The sequence below is a fragment of the Aedes aegypti genome, chromosome 2 (genome assembly GCF_002204515.2).
Source record: "Aedes aegypti strain LVP_AGWG chromosome 2, AaegL5.0 Primary Assembly, whole genome shotgun sequence".
NCBI lineage: Eukaryota > Metazoa > Arthropoda > Insecta > Diptera > Culicidae > Aedes > Aedes aegypti.
Window position 1 is genome coordinate 376,966,049 of NC_035108.1, and position 22,428 is coordinate 376,988,476.

At 35.5% G+C, this 22,428-nt stretch overlaps 1 protein-coding gene across 1 annotated transcript; it reads right to left on the reverse strand.

Moving 5' to 3' along the window:
- Window positions 1-697: 697 nt before the first annotated feature.
- Window positions 698-17,402, reverse strand: LOC5572468. The gene is made up of 2 exons (XM_001660364.2): window positions 16,502-17,402; window positions 698-1,167 (listed from the first exon to the last, which is right to left on the reverse strand). Exons 1-2 carry the CDS (start codon window positions 17,303-17,305, stop codon window positions 907-909), a joined length of 1,065 nt encoding a protein of 354 aa, XP_001660414.2. The 5' UTR covers window positions 17,306-17,402; the 3' UTR covers window positions 698-906.
- Window positions 17,403-22,428: the final 5,026 nt, after the last annotated feature.

The window sequence follows — 22,428 nt, forward strand, 5'->3', positions numbered from 1 at the left end:
CGGAGTAGGATAGATCCACCGTCGTTGACTATTCTGAGTAGTCCGTAGCGGCTAAGTCGACGGGGAAAACTTAATACAGTCAACCCTTCTTCTTCTTTCTGGCGTTACGGGGACACTGGGACAGAGCCTGCTTCTCAGCTTAGTATTCTTATAAGCACTTCCACAGTTCTTAACTGAGAACTTACTGTGCCAATGACCATTTTTGCATGCGTATATCGTGTGGCAGGTACGAAGATACTCTATGCCCTGGGAAGTCGAGAAAATTTCCAACCCGAAAAGATCCTCGACCAGTGGGATTCGAACCCACGACCCTCAGCTTAGTCATGCTGAATAACTGCGCGTTTACCGCTACGGCTATATGGGCCCCATACAGTCAACCCTCCATGAGTCGATATTGAAGGGATCATCGACTCATGGAAATATCGAGTCATGGAACAGCATTGCTATGGAAAGCCATTTGAGGGGATCATCATAGTAACCATGAAATTTGATTTTTAATATAATTCCATGAGTCGATATCGAGTAATGGAACATCGACTCATGGAGGTTTAACTGTATGTGTGTATTGGATAGTGTTCAAAACTTTTAATTATTTAAGACCCTCGAGGGCTTCCTGGTTGCCCTCCTTCTTATAATCCAGGCCTGAGTGGATGTCAGGAAACCATGAAATTGGAAGGTTGAAATAAATGAAAAGCAATTGTTATTTCAAAATATATTTATATCATAGGTTTTTGACAAATTCCCAATTACGAGGGTTGGTCCAATAGACATAAAAAATGTGGATTTTTCTATCTATCAAGCGAATCAACATTCAACCAACATTTTGTTGAAATCAGTGACGGTCGATTACACGTTGTGCTGGTGCACACTTGGTATGGAATGACCCATATCTATTTTTTTTCGCCATCATCCGTCCAGCAGCAACTCCCGATAGGGTTTCACTATCCGCAGCAGCGCAGTGAAGGGGAACTGCGTGGTGGTGTCACCTCCCAGGCGATCCAGCAGGTCCTTGAGTGCGTTGTGGTAGTGCTGCAGCATGGCGTCCATGTGGTCCTTGCGAAACTGGGCACCGGCACAAATGAAGAAAAAGTAACCCAGGTCCAGGAAGGGGCTCGCATAGCGGGACGATTGCCAGTCCGTGAGGATGACACTGGTGGCGGCGTTGTGCTGTGAAGGGGGGAAAGGAACAAACCATTATTGGAATGCTTGTTATTGTGTTTGGTGGAGTGAAACAGAGAAATGGTGCCGTTTTCTGATGAACGGTGTTTTATCGAAATGGTGTTTGCGCCACGGAATCGATTGGCTGACAATTCGATTATGGGATTGCAGCTTAAATGTATGGAAGTGCTTGAACGTGCGTTTTTGCGCATTGAAATGCGTTCTCGATTCCAAACTGTAATATTTCAAAAATACTATTCGGTTTCGATTGCCTAGATGAATGCTAGCTCAAAACGTGGATGGAAGTTTAACCCTCTAATACCCAAATTTTTGTTTTCGATCTAAATATTATTTTTCGTTATCTTAAATCATTCTAAACACAGTTTGGGCAATGAATTATTTTTCTTCGCAAATTTATGAGTTTTGATTTTTGATTTTTATTATTTTTATTTTTGAACATCCCTATCGTTTTAATTTTTTTCTTGAAGCCTCTTCTGGTTACTGATTTTTGACAATAATAAAAATTTGAGTTTTTACTATACTTTTAAAAATGTGAATTTTTTAATTTTTTTCTGGAACATTTTTTATTTTCCGTGTAACTAACGGAAAAACAGATTTGAAATTATTTCAATAACATCAGGCTCTTCTTCTGTGATAGGTTGATCGTAGAAAAATATAAAAGTTACGATTTTTTATAATACACGTTGAATGAATCCCAGGCATTTGTAGGTTATATAAGAATACAATTTTTCAAACAATTTTCAATAATACAAATAAGTTTCAAAAATCATAAAAAAAAACTTTTCTTATATGCGTGTTATGAGTCAAGGTTTAAGCCAAAAATAAAATCATTTTAATTTCCGAGCTACGCAAAAATACACAAAATTCCAAAGTGTACCCCGTCTAAAGGCGGGGTTGGGTATTAGAGGGTGGTTTATGGACAAAAGGTCGAAAGACAAAAGGTCGAAGGGACAAAAGGTCGAAAGACAAAAGGTCGAAAGGACAAAAGGTCGAAAATGATTTGCTTGGTGGGGAATTTTTCCTTCTTTGAAAATACATTTTCGACCTTTTGTCCCTTCTTTTTTGTTCTTCGACCTTTTGTCCTTTCGACCTTTTGTCTTTCGACCTTTTGTCCCTTCGACCTTTTGTCTTTCGACCTTTTGTCATAGATTCTCAGCATTCCTAAAAGTCATAACAGGCCTATGTTTCCTATTGAATTGTAATATCAGTTTCCAAAATTGCGAAAATTCCAATAAAAGATGAAGTTTGCATCAACTTTTGTTTTCAATACTTATTTTTTCTTGTACACTAATACTAATAATCAATTTTCGCAATGATCGATTTCTCTTCATCGATTTTCTGTTGCTTATAACTGATGTTTATAACTGGCAGGCGAATGCTTTCGAATGCTGTTCATTTTTCAGTAACAACTTCTCTAAGTCCTTCTATGTATTGATTAGTTCAATACTGACACGTTTAATCAAACGTCACCAAACTGATTTTTTCATAGGATTCCAATCAAAAACAATCGATCATTACAATTACAAGTTGTTTATAATGGTATGTGATGCTTCGATTTATAAGTAAGGACTGTTCATTTTATAAAGTGGACACCTTGTACATGCAATATCTTTTTAATTTATCAATGAAATCGCAATCGGTTTTCTGTATATTGTTTGTCTTACATTGTACAATGTTGTGATAATGGTATGTAATGGTCGGCGTCGGCGATTCGTGTGTATCGTAAAGTTACGGAATGTGAACGCACTTTTAATCATGTTATTTTTGTCGTATAAACTGTAAAGTGATATCTGTGTATTCAGTGTTTGACATTGTCTCTATCGAGATATTAATCGAAACCGATAAACCTAAGAAGATACGATTTTATCCAAAAATATAATTTCTTGTCGACGGAGATTGCAAAGCAAACAACAGACAGTCTATTGAATTCATCATCCAGCCCGCTACAGGGCGACCGAAGACCGTTCGAGATGACGTCGGTGCTGTGTGATGTGTGTGTACAGAGCATTGTTGCCGAGACCGATCGTGTTTACTGCTTTGGTGGATGCAACAAAATTCTGCATGTACGATGTTCTGATCTGACTAGAGCTGGTGCCAATGCACTGAAAGACAACGTAGGTCTAAAGTACATGTGCTTTGACTGCAGGAAAGCACAAATATGCCTCAACAAACTGCAGCAAAAATGTTCGGAATTGGTTGAAAAATTCCGGCCATTATGTCCTACGGTACTGACTCAGGAGCTTCTCCGGCTGAGATATGCAGACTCTTTGCATGTCATTTTTCAAGCGTTTTCAAACCAGGCGTGACATCGTCGCAACACATTACTGCCGCTTTGCGGAATGTTCCGGAGGGTATACTCAATATGCAAAACATTACGTTTTCTGAAGAAGATATCGGTAGCGCCATTAATAAACTTAAGTCTTCGTATCAGCCAGGCCCGGATGGTATCCCGCCAATTGTATTCAAAATGTGTGGAACTGCACTTGCTGGTCCATTGACAGCAATTTGTAATTTATCAATGGCACAATCAGCTTTCCCAGATGAATGGAAAGAATCGACTCTGTTTCCTGTGTACAAAAAGGGGGACCGTGGAAACGTATCTAATTACCGTGGCATTACTTCATTATGCACAGGCTCTAAATTGCTAGAAATTCTTGTGAGCGATATGCTATTCCACGAAATTAAAAATCACATCTCGTGTGATCAGCATGGATTTTATGCTGGCAGGTCAACGGTCACAAACCTAACTGAATTTACTTCATTTTGCATACAAAACATGGAGAGTGGAGCTCAGATTGATACCATCTACACAGACTTGAAAGCTGCATTTGACCGTGTAGACCACTCGTTGCTGCTCGCAAAGATACAACGGATGGGTGCCGCATCAAACTTCGTCAACTGGCTGCATTCATATTTAACGAACCGTCGTCTGTCTGTTAAAATAGGAACATCTCAATCCAGCTATTTTTCCAACAGTTCTGGTGTTCCCCAGGGGAGCAACCTCGGTCCACTGCTATTTTCTATGTTTTTCAACGACGTTTGTGCAGTTCTACCGCGTGGATGCCGGCTCATGTATGCCGATGATTTGAAGATATATCTCGTCGTTAGATCATCTAAAAACTGCCAGGAGCTTCAAAATTACGTTGATAGTTTTTCAGATTGGTGTGAAGTCAACGAACTTACAATCAGCACGAATAAGTGTTCGATAATATCTTTCACTCGCAGAAAAAATCCAATTATCTGGAACTACAATATTCGCGGAGAGCAAATAGATCGAGTGGCTGTTATCAAGGACCTTGGTGTACATTTGGACACGAAACTGTCTTTTAGAGAGCATTACTCCATCACAATTGCCAAGGCAAACCGAAATCTGGGTTTTATATTCAGAATCTCCAGTGAATTCAGAGACCCACACTGTCTCCGTGCACTGTATTATTCTCTAGTGCGCTCTGTGCTCGAGTACGCTTCTGTGGTTTGGAGCCCGTACACCGGTATTTGGACATCTAGGATAGAAGCCGTTCAATCTCGATTCATCCGTTATGCGTTGAGGTTTCTTCCATGGCGTGATCCCGCTACTCTTCCGCCGTATCAGAACCGATGTCGACTCCTTGGAATGGACACATTACAGAGGCGGCGACAACTTGAGAGGGTATTGTTTGTGCAAAAACTGCTAATAGGTAGTATTGATGCACCTAATATTCTTTCGCAAATCAATATCAATGTAGTTTCTCGTAGCTTAAGACACACTGACTTTCTTAGATTAGATTTAAGACGTACTGATTATGGTCAAAATGAGCCAATTCGTGTAATGTGTTCTTTGTTCAATCGTGTGTACAATCTGTTTGACTTCTCTATTAGTACTCATACTTTTAGATATCGACTACTTGTTTCCAATGCGTTTGTTTAGTTCAAGTTTTATTCATGTAGACAATAATGTTAGATGAATGTAGCAAATAAATAAATAAATAAATAAAATAAATAAATAATTAAAACAGCCTCCAAAATAATTGAATTTCACAATAATAAGACACAACGTTTAGAAAGGTTGATAGTTGGAGATTGTCAAAATCAATTATTTTTAGAAAATGGCTGGAAAATTCGATTTTTTTCAAATTAAACTTGTTCTTTGAAAGCATTGTCAGCAGGCTTCTGTGCTGAAAAATATCAATTTTTTTTGGAGCAAAAATGTTCTAGATATCATAAAATCATTTTTCACCGATTTTTTAGAACAAAACATTTTAAATTTAAATAGAACTGCTATGAGTAGAATTTTTAGAGAAACTTAAAAGTAGGTAGTACCTTGGTCCTTTCATTTCCGCCCTATATGTTTCTCTATTGAGATTCTGCTCATAGGATTCGAATACATTAAAAAGAGAAAAAAGAGTATTTATAGGTTTAAAGTACGTCATGACAGAAGTACTTATACAGTAATAATATGAAAAATAATCTACGCGTTCATAGAGTTACTAATTTAGTCCCCACGTCATATTTGAAACACAATAGAAAAAAATGCTTTATATTGGGAAGACCTCTTAAAGCACAATGACAATCACCAAAATTGGGAACACTGCTGTAATGAAATCGAATTTATTTGCCCTGCATTATTTTTATAACGTGTTATTCTGAGATCACCTATCAAAATATTCGGAGGAACACGCTTACAATTTGCGGTAGATCGATAAATATGCGCAAATAATTTTAAAAGTATAATATTTTTTCATAAAACGACCATGAAAAGTGAAATTCACACCTAAGAATCAGAATAAAACTCCCGATTCAGCTCTCTTCTATACAAATATAATTCCGTTAGTGAGCAATTCTCGCTGAAACCAGGCCGCCATCGGCACCCATCGTTAGAATTCCAATTTTATGTCATTGATCGCTAGTTTTCGATAAAACTTAAGGGTGGTCCATTCTGTTTTCTCAAATTGGTGGACCCCTCGTACGCCAGCTAGCGGAACAGTTTGCGAAAAAGCCCATTTTTTGATAAATCTTGGGTATTTTGTCACGTGGTATGTCTCATATTTCGCTTGGAACACAAAGCAAACTTAGTGGCATCGTATAGAGAAAGGGTATAGCTTTCATTTGAAATCGAAAAAATTTTAGCGGCCATTTTGAATTTGGCCGCCATCTTCAATTTTGATACAAAAATCGTTTTTTCACCATTAGCGCACCGCTAGTTTTGAATTCTGAGATCACCATCAGAAAGCTGAGGAAAAATTGCGTAAGATAGGCTACAGAAACTAGGTGAGCAGTGGTATTTACCCTATCAAATGAACGGTTTTCTAAATCATGTTCTACGATTTTGACGCATATGACGAGTGCAATCAATACAAAAATCTTTTTTGTACTAGAAAGAAACAAGTTTTCAACCTTTGTTGTTTTATTCGAGTCGAGTAAAGAATAAGAATATAATTTTAAGTGAAAAAATCTGGCGGCCATCTTGGATTTTGACGCCATTTTGATTTTAAGTAGAAGAATGAATTTGTCACCTTCATAGCACTCAGCATGTCGAATTTAGTGACCACCAATAAAAAAAAGGTTACGTATACCCTTGTTCTTATTATTCTTCATTTTCCTGACGTTACGTCCCTACTGGAACCGAGCCTTATACTCAGCTTTATTAGTAATAAATCCAGGTTATTAGACAGGAGTTTTCTTTTATAATGCGATTTCTGACAACAGAATAATTCTACGACATATCTTTGAATATTAATGAATAAATAAACTAAATAAATGAAAACAAGCCAAAAACATTGATTGTATTAAACAAACATTTTTGTACCATTCATTGAATGAAGTGTGTAGATTGGGCAACGGGACATTAGTAAGTCTTGTTGTTATATTTGTAGTTTTAACGTAAAACATTGACAAAAGTGCATTAATTTAGAATGGAAATCTTACATTTTGAAGCAAAAAAACATCCTTGATTTTCTGAACCATAAAGTATCGTTTTTACTACCACCCAACATGCATGTGAAAAATAACGAAATTAAAAGATGAGAAGCAGGTTTTGTTCTAATGTGGACGTAATGCCGAAACGCAGGTATATATTTCGAGGTTGGAAAATCTGGCGGCCATCTAGGTTTTTAGCAGTTAAATTATGTTTTACCATCTCAGTGCTCATCATGTTGAATTATGAGGTTTCCGTTAAAAAATAACAATCAGATTCTATTTTTCTTATCTTATTGGAGCGTGGAATATCATGGATATTTACATGACATGTCATGTAAACTTCAATTATATATCATGTAATCCAACAGGATTCTGTGTGGTTACATGAAATATAACACATTTTTACATGATTTCAGACTTAAATTTACATGACGTTATATTTACATCGCATAAATGAAGTTTACATGACGTGTAATCTTTATTATTTTTAACTGTGCACGGAAACATACAAAGATATCCTAAAGTAGTCCTCTCAAGATTCTTCCAGGAATTATTCCGGAGGTATCTTCAGGGATTCCTCTCTAGATCGCTCCAAGGATCCTACCAGAATATCCTGAAGGTGTTCAACAACTCACAAATCCCTCAAGAATTTCTTGCAGGAGATTTACCCCGGAGAAAATCGCGACATGAATTATTCTAATCAGGTCTCCAGATAACCTGCCAGGGATTAACTTATTTAATTCTGGGCCTCCAAAAAATCTTTCGGGACTCCTCCAAGAGTTTAAATTCTTGAAAATCCTTCAGAGATTCTCCTATTAATTAATGCAGGAATTTTATCAGAAATTACCCAAAGAATTACTTCAGGGATGATTTTAGGAAAATCTCTAAGAAAATTTTTCCAGTAAATGTTCTACATTCATTCCTTTTGGAAAATCTCTTCATTTAATCCTTCAGAGATATATCCTGGGATATCTCCAAGAATTATCCAGAAAAAAATCTCTACAAGATTTTTCCACGGATTTCTCTACAAATTCCACCAGCAAAATCTTAACAGTGATTCATCGTGGTATACCCCCAAGGATTGTCCAGGAATTCTTCCAGAAATTATTTCAGAAACCCTTCAGAGATTCCTACAGTAGTTTCTCCAGAGACTCATCCAGGGATTTCTCTAATAAACCTCTACAGCGATTCCTGCAGAAATTTCTGCAGTTTTTTTCTTTAGGAATTTCACGAAGTATTTCCTCTAGAAATTGTTCCAGGGATGAGCTGGTAGACAATCAACTGCATATTTCAATGAAATATACTTTTCGTCTGCGCAATATTGATTATAAAAAAAGTCATTGAATAAATAAGAACTGCCTAGCCAAAAAGCATATTTGATATCCCAGGGTGTTTTTTTTTTCAGGAATTCCCCCAGAGTTTTCCTCGGGAATCCTTCGACAGGCTCCTGCAAGAATTTCTCCAGAGATTCTTCTAGGAATGAATTCAATCGGGGATTCACCAATTTAAGTTACAAAGCATTAAGCTGCATCGACCAAGGAGTGCGGGTTCAATTCCCGCTTCAGTCCGGAAATCTTTTCGTCAAGAACGTGTTTCGACTGTGCAATTGGGCGTTGGTTACTAGTCCGTTATCTGGTATGGTGTTTCCTTCAAAGGACAAATCGTCCACTAGAAGCATTTACGTGAAGGTGTCTTTTTTTAAAGGTTTCTCTAGGGATTGCTCCAGGAATCCCTTCAGGAGAGAAACAAGGGTGTTTTAAAAACATTTCTTTAAGAGAGGAGTTCCTAGAGGAATCTCTAAAAAAAATGTAAATTAAATTCTAGACGAATTCTTAATAATTTTGATGAAATCCCTTGAGGATTTCATGGACGAATCTCTAGGAATTTCCCGAAGAAGTTTTTGTAGGCCTAGAACGAATCTCTGGAGAAATTTTAAAGGAAAACTCTGGAAAATGAAAAAAATCCTTGGAATAATTCATGTAGTGATTTTCATGACCACATGCCTGAGAGAATTCCTAAATACATTACTTGAGGAGTGTCTATAGGTATTCATGAAGTTATTTCTAATAGAATCCCTACCGTGTGGGATCAAAATCTGTACACTTGAGAAATTGATTGAAATCCGTCCTTGTACGGATTTCGGTTCCCCACTAAAAATAAATTTCTACAGGAAAATTTCTGGAGTGAACCCGGAGGAAATCTCAGGAATAATTCCTAGAAGAATATCGAGTAGACTACCTGAGGAAATTCTGGAGATATGTATAACTGGAGAAATATTTGCAGTAATCCTTGAAGAAATCGTCGTACCGTAACTTGGAGAAAGCTTTGAAGACATGTCTGCTTAAGTCTCTAATATGATTTTATTATATCACCAGTTGTTATAAACCATATTACGTTAGTACTTAAAATAACCAATATTCTAACAACATTAACACCAAACGAATATAGAATATAACAAAACCTATTAAAATTATAGCAAAATTATTACAGAAAGTGTTTCAGACATACCACAACATAACAAAATTATTGCAAAGTTGATAACTGTTCATAACTTTAGATGTTATTTACAACCAACTCAAATGCAATGTCAAAAATATAGCAGACTTTGGTCTGGTCTCTGAAAAAAATTTTGAAGGAGAATATCAGGAAGAGTCCCAGAAGTAATCTCTGGAAAAAATTCCCTGAGGAGTCCTTGGAGCAGTTCCTGGAGAAATCCTAGTGAAGATTTTATTACAGAAACCTTCTTCTTGGCATTACATTCTCACTGGGACAGAGCCTGCTTCTCAGCTTAGTGTTCTTATGAGCACTTCCACACTTATCAACTGAGAGCTTTCTTTGCCGAAGTCGCCGAGATGAACTAGCCTCGGGCTGCAAATCTTGTTAATAAAGATAATAATAATAATAATAATAATAATAATAATAATAATAATAATAATAATAATAATAATAATAATAAGTCGTCAAAGCTGCCATTTCTGCATTCGTATATCGCGTGGCAGCTACGATGATACTTCATGCCCTGGGAAGTCAAGGAAATTTTCATAACGAAAAGATACTGGACCGACCGGGAAACTCATGGCGAAATCCCGGTAGAAACATAATAAATAAACAGTGAAACCTACTACAGTATTGTACATATAAAATGCACCAAAGCCGTTTTCCCATACACAATTTCCAAATTCGGAGAGCTATATTTCCGCCGTTTCTCAACCGATTCTTTTCATTTTTTCTGTGACGAAATACAAATTTTCTCAATTTTCGAAAACTTTGTGTGAAAACTGTTGGTTTGAAAGTTGCAGATAGGTTAAATTTTGACACAAAAAATGCACCAAGACGAAAAGTGATGTATCAGACAAACTATGCGTTGTATCATTTTGGTGTCTTCAGCGCATTTAGCCCTTACCACTCAATGAATAAATGCGCTGAAGACACCGAGATGCTAATACGCGTAGTTTCTCTGCTACATCACTTTGTGTCCTGGTGGTGCATTTATGTCAAAATTCTACTTATCTTTAACTTTTAAATCAATAGTTTTTGAAAATTGGGGAAATTTGTGGTTCGTCACATAAAATATGGTGCATTTTATGTGTCTGTATATTAAAAACAAAATTCCATGGTGACTATGATGGTCCCTTCAAATAGCTTAAAAAACAATTCTGTTCCATTACTCGATGTTTCCATGAGTCGATGGTTTTTTTAAAATATCGACTGATGGAGGTTTGACAGTAAAAAACATATTGTCTCTAATTCTAAATATTCCGAATACTCATCTTTGAACAGAGCTTTTCCAAGAAACACATTTAAGGTGATTATAAAACGAAACCAAACTTTGAATTTTCAAGTGCACAAGACTGGAGAATCTGACAACCGTTTGCGTTGAAAATCAATCAAATTACTTGCTTGCTGGTGGTGACCAACGGTGCTCTTGAAAATTTGAGGTTGGGCTTTATTCAATTTATCACCTTATATCCTTTTACACTACAAGTCCCCAACAAAAAAAAATTGAAAAAAAACGTACAAAGAAGTTGTGAAATTGTAAAATGTCCTGATTTTGGATCTCTAGGGGATGGTCACTAGGGAGATTCAAATTTTAAAAATGGAAATTACTATTGAGAAGTTTTGAGAAATGTTCCAAACACGCTAGTACTGTAATGTAAGCAGAAACTTATCATCCCATATTGAAAACTTATTCTTCGAATTCTAATGAACAATGTTGTTGAAGAAATAAATTCTCTCTTCAGCAAATTTCTTTATTATGGTTTGAAGAATGAGTTTTTACTATGGGATAATAAGTTTGTTCTTATATTACAGTACAAGCGTGTTTGGAATATATCTCAATATTTCTCCATAGTAATTTCCATATAAACCTACATTGTCTTTGGGCCACCTTTAAATCACCACCTAGAGAGCTGAAAATATCACAGAACACTATTTTTATGGTAAGGCTGGCATTGGCGTAGCTAGGATTTTTTGCTGGAGGGGGCCTAGGGGGGGCCTACGAAATACTTGTTTTACAAATTTCGTAGTTTTATCAGATTTTATTAACTTGTTATCTAGCCTTATTTCGCGGCACATCCGTGATATTTGTAAATAGGGCCCTAAAGCCATGTCTCAATTTTAGTGCTAAGCGCTTATGTTTAGGCAAAAAACACATGTTTACTCAATTTGTTTATGTTTTCCGTTGGTTTAAGTTCGAAAAACATTTTGTTATGTTTCTTTAGATTTTGTCACACCCATTGGCTTAATCTCAAATTTTTGGGTATATTTTGTTTTCCGTGTCCGTTCAGAAATGTCAGATAGGAACAACTCCAGTGTTAAAACTTAAAGCCCTGTGGTGTTTTTGTCGACTAAGCGTACGTCAAACATGATCAAAAGTGTCAAGGTTCATTCATGGACCCATTTTATTAAATTAAAGTTTAAACATGATACAGCCCTTCTTAGATCGGGAAAAATTGCTAAAGTAGTTGCAGTAACATGCTCTTTCGTGTTATTAATTAAAAACAAGATTTCATTAAAAATTTAAGGACCCAATTTTAATTTTCGTTACGAAAAAAAAAATGCATTTTTTTCTGTAATTCTGTCAAAAATGGTATCGAAAAAACTCACAATATCCTTTGTGATTCTTCCACGAAATTTTTAAGGTATTCAACCATGTGATATGAAGAGATTCCTCTCCTCTTCTCTCCTCTGAGAATTCATACGGGAATTTCTTCATGAATCATATTCGTACCTTTCAGTGATCTTCTGTACCAGTTTTCACTGAGTTCACCCTGGATTTGCCACGCAAAATCATTCCCAGACATTCTGATTTCACCAAAAAATTTCTCGAAGAATCTCTAACGAACTGCTAAAAAAAATCGTTTGAAGGATTCCGCTAGATAATGCATTAGAAATTCTTACAATCGTTTATCCTGAAAGGTCTTCTACGTAGTTATTATATAATTCCAATTGTTAGTTTTAAGAATCCACCTGTGTTCATTAACAATTTGTTTGAGATTTTCTGGAATTGCTGAGGATATTTTTTATAGTACAAAAAAATCTAGGAGTCTCACCAAAAATTTCTTCAAGATCACCAAGCAAGGATTCATTCCACGAATTCTTCAGAGAGTTCGCCAATATTTTTTCCAACTTTGCTTGTGAAGTTCATCCCAAAGTATATCTACAGGATTGTTTGAAAAAGCCGCAGCAAAAATTATCCAAATTAAAAAAAATTATTGGCTGTTCCATGTGTTACTGTAAGAATTCCTCGTAATATTCCACAAGAATTTCATGAGCAATTAAAAATAATTCAATTAAAAAAATGTCATTCATTATTTCTCATTCATGATAAATGTTCAAAGAATATGTCTATAAAGTTCCAAGCATAATACATTCAACTGTTCTTTTAAAAACTCGAGTAATTCGTTATGGGGTTTCTTAGAGAATTATATGATTGTTTCCCTCATTTTCTTCCGAAAAATTTACCGGAGATTCATCTGATTATTTTCCAGAGATTTTTTTCTTTGAACCGCACTAACGTTCCTTTTAGGATCTATTTGAAGAAAATTTTCACCAGATTTACTAAGATTTTGCAATTCATTCCTAAACTTTCTTTAGGAGTTACATCAAGTATTGTTTAAGGTTTTAAAAATAATCCCACTTTTTTGCGAATGGTAATCTCAGGATTCTTCCATAAATAAAATTCAAAAAATTATCCACTCTACAGTTTTAGGCTCAAAACTACTCCTGGAATATCTCAATATTATTAAGGAGATTGCTTCACCAATTCCTCTACGATGGTTGGTTGGTTTGACTTTATTAACGAGATTTTTAGCCCTGGGCTAGTTCATCTCGGGACCAACGGCTTTACTTCCCTTCCGAAGGAAGTCGTCACTATAACTTTTTACGTCATAAGTGACTATGTCGGGGATGGGATTTGATCCCAGGCCCTCGGCGTGAGAAGCGAGTGTTCTAACCCCTACACCAGGCCCGTCCCCAATTCCTCTACGAATCACCCCATATCAGATTTGAAAAATTGATTGACTCTTTTGAAAATTTAAACACATACATAAGAAAGAACCTTGTTGGTATTTTTTTTTAATTGCAGCGTAAATATAATTCAAAAAAAAAAATACTGTATTCCTGTCGTCAAATTCAAGAAACAAATCATAGAATTTCTGAAGCTTGTTGACCATGTATCTAGTATTTGTAACTAAAATCTTAAATAATATGAACTCCGAAGTTTCATAATACTATGTTGAACATATTGATGCAGAACTCATTTTTTCCTACCGTTAGAAATTTCAAATTTGTAGATCATCGATTATTTTGTATTATTGTAGGAGTTGAACGTAAAAATATTGCCGGTATTTTTAAGAACGTTATCGAAGATCTATTGTGGTAAAATTCGTGATCAAAATTTTAATGAATTTGAATCGTATGGGAAACTTTTGCATTACTCTGAAAATTTGTTAAGGAATTCTTGATAGACTTTTAAGAATCTAGATCCATACGTATAAGAATTCTGCAATTTTTCAAAATTCTTTCAATTCACCTTTATTTAGAATCATGGAAATGTTGCTTTTTGGTGTATGAAAAGATTTTTGTACGAAGTTCCTCAAAACGTCATGCGAAGGAAGGAGAAACAACAAAATGTTGAAGCAGGTAGAAAAATAGATAGGCAACGGTACAATAAAAGATAATTTATAATCTTTTCTCTAGCCATAAATTACAAGATAGTTAAAACCTCCCTAATGAAATTACAAATAAAACAGATCTCTCAAGAAGGTCCATCAGAATCTTCTTTAGAAATTATGCTTCAAATTTATCTTTCCTTGACTTCCAGTTTTCTAGCATTCAGCCAGAATACCTCTAAAAATTTCGCCCTCATATCACACAAATGTTCAAACCAAGAGTTTGGATTCTGCCAATAACTGGTAAAATTGTTTCTACAGAAGTGTTTAAGGAAGATCAATATAAATTGCTTTATGAATACCTCATTAAATCGTTCCCCCTTCTCAGTTATTCAGCTATATGTTCCTCTACAGATTCCTTTACCGCTATGCCTATTTCTTTTTGTCCCGTGAGTTTCAACAAATTTCCTCTGAAGATTCGAAGGCAAAAGATATTTCAAAAACAATATTCTTTCCAATTCTTGAATAATCCGGGGATTTGAAGAAAAATTTCTAGAAAAAAATAAACAAAACATAGAAGAGTTTTTGATACAATTTGTGAAGTGTTTTGGAAATATTTATTAAGGTCTTTTGTTAAACTTTGCGGAAAAAAATTAGTAACATTTTTGGAAAAAAACTATTTTTATAAATTCACGTAAGAATTTCCAATAGAACTTTAGCAAAATATCCCAGATCTCAGTATTAGATTTGGCTGAATCAATTATTTTTTGGAGGAATTGCGTGTGAAAACTGAACTTTTGATGCATGTAAGTAACATATTTTTGGTAAATCCGGGAACATCTTCCGGAATCAATAAGCTAATAAAAAGTAGACATAGAAGGAATTTATGTCCACCAGGAGGAATCGCTGCGAAAGTATGAGCAAGTCCCACAATATTATTTCCTTATTTCCAAGAGATTTGCAAAACTTCTGAAGCTACCCTTCAATATTCCTTGAAGAATTTGATTAAACTAGAATTTTAAAATACTAGAATATGGAAACGTTTTTTGAAAAATCTGCTACAAATCTGTAGGATATTACTCAAATAATTTATGAAATAATAAATTTCATTGTAAAAATAAAGCTTAAGCAATAAATTTATTCATACAAAAATACTTTAAAAAATGAATCAAAATTAAAGCGAGAATTTATTGCTGAAATAAAGCACTACGGTCGATTTTGATACATTTTTTCATTTCTGACATTCATCTTAACAAAAGACTTGGCCATGCCAAAGTTGAATGTTAAACCTGATATTTCGACAAAAATTTCCGCTATGTATTATCTAAGAAACTCCTTTAGTAGTTTTGTCTGTTTTTTTTTCAATTATTTTTTTTTATGTTATACGAGTTTAAGTTAATGTATGGATTTCACAAGTGAATTCCCATAAGGGAAATCATCATCACCGGACACTTCGAGCAGGGTTTCCTTCAAAAACATGATTAATCAGAATGCTGTGAATATGCTGTTTTATGCTGAAACAGCATTATTTGAATTATCAAAAAAAAAAAAAGAATTTTGGGAATCAAACTTCCTGGATATTGGCACTTATTTGTAACGGAGATGTCAAAAAGTTGCGCTAATTGCACACAACAAGAAGCCATTTCTAACAGTAACCAACGGACGGTTCAGCTTTCGGTTGTAGCGCGATTCACCGAAGACAGAACCACCACGCTGATGCTGTGTAAGACAAGCGAGGTTTTCTCACTATAGGAGTACAGCATAAAATAATGTAACTTCTGAAGAGATTTTTGTCAATAACAAGAATCATCTACATTGATTCAGAAGATTTTGCTTCATGTTAATTTTTTTTTTATTATCATCAATAATTCTGGGGGGGCCTGGATGATTGTGGAGGGGGCCAGCCCCCCCCCCCCCGTTCCTACGCCAATGAAGGCTGGTAAGGAACATATGGGAGATTGGATTTTCAAACATTTTTAAATTTTGAACCGCCCTAATGGTCACCCTATATGGGACTACAGTACCTACCTTTATATTTTTCCACAACTCTTTCATTCAAAATTTTTATAAGCATGCTAAGTATGTATTGAAGCATGTATGTTGCGATGAACCAAGGAGTTGGTTGGAAAATCCATATGGGACAATTGTTGGGCAGTTTACACAGTGTTATCACCAGTTTTTATAGTTTCTTCAGTATTGAGTTACGTGCAAATGAGCTGAACATGTAGACTAGAAATGATTTGTACCATCTCCCAAATGTCCAATAAAGCAAATCATATTAAGCTCAAGGCCCATGTCAAGCGCCAATCACTCACCTCGTCGTGCGAATAGATAAGATTATTGATCCAGCAATCGCCATGACTGACAACGCAGTACGGCTCCGCTTTTTCCGGATCCGAACACGCCGTCAACTCCCGAAACACGTCCTCCTTTATCCGCTGAATCTTATCCTGTTCTGCAGCGAAACGCGTTTTCATTGTCGTCAACGCCCGATCAAACGATTCCTTCATCAGCGTTATCAGATCGTTGTTCGCGACGAGGACATCTTTCAATATGAAATTTTCGAACAGCTCCGGCTTCTGGGCTTTCATGGCAAAGGAAATGGCATGCAGACGACCTAGCTGTTCCATCAAGAGCTTCGTGTGCTCCAGATTGATGGGTTCCAGTTTATCCCAGTCCCACTTTTCATAGTTTTCGTCGTACTCCAGAATTATGGCTGCTTCCGGTTCCTCCTTTTCCGTATCACAATGGGCCAGATAACACTTCGGCACACTGTAGAATCCTTCTCCCTTTTCCCGGGAGATACCCTTTTCCGCTTGAAACTTGTAGAAAGCTGGCAAAATCTCACGATAGAAGAACACCTCTCGCTTGAACAGAGCCAACGATCGCTGATCATCATTAGGCGGCACTTTACACCACAGCACAAATTCACGATCGTCCCCGTTGATGATTGCTTTGAACACAAAGTTCACAAATCCGTCACACTCGATACAGGTCTCTTCATCGAAGTCAACCGAAAACAGATCTGGGGTGAATCCCTGCTCGATGGCGATCCGTCGAATGGCTTCATACAGATAGTCGTTGAACATGGGGGTGATCTTCTTCCGCGACGACATCATCGTTCTCAATTAGCTAGTGAGCACTTGGAAAAAACAGAACGAAGCTGGACAACTTGCTGGAATGCTTACTGACTGGCGAATGGGGGGATGTGTATTGATTTAAATAGCCGGGGCGTTAAACTGATAAAACCGCTACTCGCGTGCTGGGTGTTGGTTTGCGTGAGATGTTGACGGTATCTAATCAGCGGTTTGGTTGATTTTATTCCAGCCGGCTGAAGCGAACTGTGTAGTTGTACGATCAGCTTTGTTTACTACGGAGCGTTCACGAATACCAAACTGCGACCGGTTGTGAAATATTAATTTTCAAAATATCAATCAGGAGGTCAATCAGCCTGCACGATACGACAGTGAGAAGGGGCAGGGAGCGTGGGACAAATAGCAAGTGTGAAGAAGGATGCAGTCTGGAATGATAATGCGTTGTGGCTCAATCAATACCGTATTCCGATTGAGAAGAAAAAAGTAGGTATAAAGATATTGAAAGATAGCGTTCTCTAAGATATTTTTAAACATTTCATAATGAGAGTTATAATTATGAAATTTTCTAGTGGATATAATTTGTGAAATTGCGTAAATTTCACGACGTTGCCCAACCAACAATTAATAAGTTGTGTAATTGATTGTTTATCGGTATCTTTTTTCTGCTTTTTAGTACTGGTACTGAATACATGTGTAAGGTTTCCCAAAACTAAACTTGTCTTGATGATTTTCTTTCTTTCTTTGCTTCCATTCCGAGCTCGGAGTTTGTTTATTCATCTAGCTAATTAGGAGGGTTTCAATGCTAGTAATGGACCCCTTAGTAGCTGAAATTCATTCTCGACGCTTTACCACCAGTGGCGCGGGAAGTGGGTAGGACAGGTAGGACATGTACTACGCATAAAAATACCTGGGTAGGACAGTCAAAGGATTGTCCTACCCACGATTCAACAAAAACAAAAAATAAAATAAGATCAGCAGAAAGCTTAAAAAACACTAAGGAACTCTGTTGAGGATTGAATACACGATAAGGTTTTCAACAATATTATTATGCCTAGTAAAGCGTGACATGGTCGGTACATGACCTCCAAAATTTCTGGATGGTGAGAAGAACGAGTGAGAATATTTATAGAGAAAATCCTGGCCAGCTTACTGTAATAACAATAAATTTCTTCAAACAATTAAAAAAAACAAATGCAGCAATCCTCTATGACTTTTCTGAATGATTCAATAGATGACTCCTTAAAAATATATACAGTCAACCCTGTATATGTTCTGGGACAAATTGCCGTGGAAATTCCGCGAAGCAATTCTAGGGATGTTTCTGGAACATCTAAAGAGAATTATCAAAAGATTATTGAAAAATCTTTGGATGAAGTAATGTATTAATTTAATACCAGTCTCATCGTATTATACACATCACGAGTGTGATGTTGCTGTAACATCAGTCATGAAAATATTTAAAGCAGGTTATGACTATTTTTTTTTATTTTTTTTTATTTTATTGTTGAAGAAATTCCATCGCAGTAGTTGATTGATTTTCAGCGCATTAAAACATTTTTCAAGCATCTTCAGTTACTCCTAAAAAATTGAGAATAGCTGGGTCACTTCTTTGCAAATAAAAGATCCATTTTTTTTTGCTGTTTACCCATTTGTTATCTAGAAATATGAGGAAATTAAAACAACTTCATTTGCTGTAAAGACAAGCAATTCGTCTTATTTTTGTCAAATTTGTTCTATAAAATTGATTTATCAAGGATATAAAAATGAAGAATATTCCTTGGAAGATATCTTTTTTAAGAAACCCTGCAAGTGTTCCTCCGCCTATTCATGTGGATTTTTTTTTCAAGAATTCATTTACGTTCCCTTCCAGAAATCGGAAATTCCTTGTGGAGTTCGTGTAACATATCTTCTTTTATTTTTTCTAGTATTTTTTTCCAGCATTTCATCCAAGGTTTTAAGAAGGTTTTCAAAAAAAAAATCCAAGCGATCTTCAAAAGTTTATTTAATGTTTCCAATTTACTACAGCAATTTTTCAGTAATTCCTCCGATTATTCCTACACAAATTTTAATAGATATTCTATTCAATATATTTCGAGAAATTTCTTTAGAAAATCCTGCGGAATGCTATCTCGAGATACGGCTGATTTTTTTACGATTACCTCAGAAAATTATCTAGAAAATGTTATGAAATTTTCTCAAGAGTCCAGGAGTTTTCAGACATCTTCTTTCATTAAGGGTGATTTCAATACTTACTCAAGTTTTATCAGAGATTACTCTAGGATTTTATTTAGCAATATCTCACGGATTTATTTTTCAGAAAACAAATCCTAGGCATTTCTTGGAAGAATTCCTGAAAAAAAAAATCAAGGCGACTTGAGAAAAACTCAAAGAATTTTTGAAGGAAATTCGGTTTTCTGAAGAAATTGCAGAAGGTATCTTAGTTGAAATCTTATATAAATTCTAAAAGACAATTTTAAAGGAAATTCCTAAAAATTGCTGAAGAAGTTATTGATTTAACTTCAGAAGACGTATTGACCGGAAATTTTGGAGGATGTCCCAAGAAAGTCGATGGATGAATCACTAGATAAAAACTTGGAGGAGTTAGGACTTTACTGAAAAATTACTCAAAGAATTTTTGGAGAAATTCGGATGATTTCTGAAACAATCTTTGGAAAAATTCCATTATTGTAGTTCTCTTTAGGAAAATCCAGGTTGAATTCTCTAGGTAAAAGGAAAGCTATCCTAAAAAAAAATACTTGAAGAAATTTCTTACAAAAAATCGTGGAGAAATTCTTCGGAGAATAATCACTAAATGAACTCCTTTAGAAATTTCCTGAGCAATATCTGTACATTTGGGCAAATATCTGAAAGAATTTCTGATTCCTAGAAAAAATCATACAGTAATGCTTGTCGTTATATAATGAGGAATTCTCAACTAAACCTTAGATCTTCGAGATGAAAATGAGGGGGGTAGAAGCAAAGGGGTGTCATGGACATAAACCTAGTCATGAAAATCTACTTTATTCTACGTTTATTCAGTAATTTATATGCATTGTAGAATTGCTTCCACTCATCTAAAAACCGGCCAAAATGTCACTTATACCGTTTGAACCCCTCAAATATAGTAACTTTAAATTTTCAGTACAGGGATAAATTTTATTTTAGCCTCACTGTGCACCAAAAATTCTACAACGTTCGTCCTACCCATGGTTCTGAACGTGGACGCGCCTCTGTTTACCACAATGATATCTCAGAGTCCAACAACAAGTTCATTGTTTTTTCTTCATAGTACGCATATGAAACATACAAAATCATTCGATTTTTCCAGCGAAATATGCATTTGGAAAACTGTTGTCCGAATGCCTATTATGGACCCTCCCGGGGTCCATAATAGGAATGTTTACAAATTTGACGTTTCCTATTGTAATTGTAATTGTATTTATTAATCTTACGATAACCAGCTTTAACATTTTTATCGGGTCAAGGAAGTCAATTGGGTCCTAAAGCCCAGTCCCAATTTTAGTATCAAACGCTTAAGTTTAGGGCAAAAACACATGTTTACTCAATTTTTAAATGATTTTCATTTGTTTAAGTCCAAAAAACATTGTTTTTATGATTTTCGAGATTTTGTCCCACCCTTTGGTTTAAACTCTAATTTTGGGTATATTTTGTTTTGCGTGTCCCTGCTGAAATGTCAGATAGGAACAACCCCAGTGTTAAAAATATATGCCCTGTGGCATTTTTGTCGAAACTGTGAATGTCAAACATGATCACAAGTGTCAAGGTTCATATTTGGAATCATTTTTAAAATTTAAGTTTAAAAATGTTATAGCCGTTATTTGAGTTAGAAAAAAATGCTAAAGTAGTTGCAAGAACATGCTCTTTCGTATTATTAAATAAAAACAAGAATTCATTAAACATTTTAGGACCCAATTATGGACCCTCCATTTGATTCCCATGTAATCCGGCGCGCTGCCGACGTGCCTATTATGGACCCACTTGGAAATACGTATTATGGACCCTCTTGTGTGGTTTCATTTACAAAACTGTTCAAATATCTGTATTTATGCATCTCAAGCCAAATATTTTGCCTGAAACTGCTGACTAACAATGCAATCGAAGTTCCCCCGGTGGATTTTCATAGGAATAAGGTTGCTTTGAGTGTTAATTTTATGTTTTTCTGTAGAGGGTCCATAATACGCAAAGTGTCCATAATCGGCATCGACTCCCTAGTACAGGAATCTTTTGAAGTATTTGCCATACACTTTTTTCAATGGTATCTCCATGCAATTTCCCATGGATTTTAAATAGTTATTTCTTCAAGTAATATTTCAAACATTCTTCAAGGTTTTCCTTCAAAACTAAGCCCTTGGACTTTTGCATACATTCTCGAAAAAGAGGTACAGGTCCAGTGGCGTAGCTAGAGTTTTTGGGGCCCGGTTCGGAGTTCCATTCAAAATTTAAAAAATAAAGTGAACGCAGTCTAAATCCAAGTCGCTAATGTGAACTTGATTGTTGAAATAAACGATGACCAAATAGCTTTTGTAAAATTAAGACTTAAATGATGGAAATTAATTTGATATGTTTTGTAGTCGTTTAATGGCAAAAATGTCAATTAATGAGCCACAGTCCTTGTTTTTTTATTCTTGTTCAGAAATACAGTAGTTTACTGAAAATTGACGAGATAAGATCCAGCTTTAAGTGATTTTGCTAGGAAAATTTGGACATTTCCCAACTTTTGTGTTTTTGAGTGGAAATTTATTTTGAAATTCTTGATGAAGAAAAACCTTAAAAATCAATAAATTCTCCCAAAGTTCGGTTCAAATAAATTACAAAATTAACTCCGAAGATTTCTTCAGATGTTTATTTTGTAATTTTTGCGAGCTTCCTAAGGATTTCGTTTGAAGTACCTCCAAAAATTCAGAATTATTTTAAGATAACCATAGTGGATACCTCACCACCGGCACGAATTTCTTCAAAGATCTTTTCAGATTTTTTTCAAGAAAATCATAAGTACTCCATTAATGTATTCAATGATTTTGCCATCGTTTTCTCCAAACTTCCATCAAGATTCATGTTTACAACATATTTAAGGTTTCAAATAGTATTTTCTCAAACGTTTTTCTAGATTTTCCTGCAAAATTATC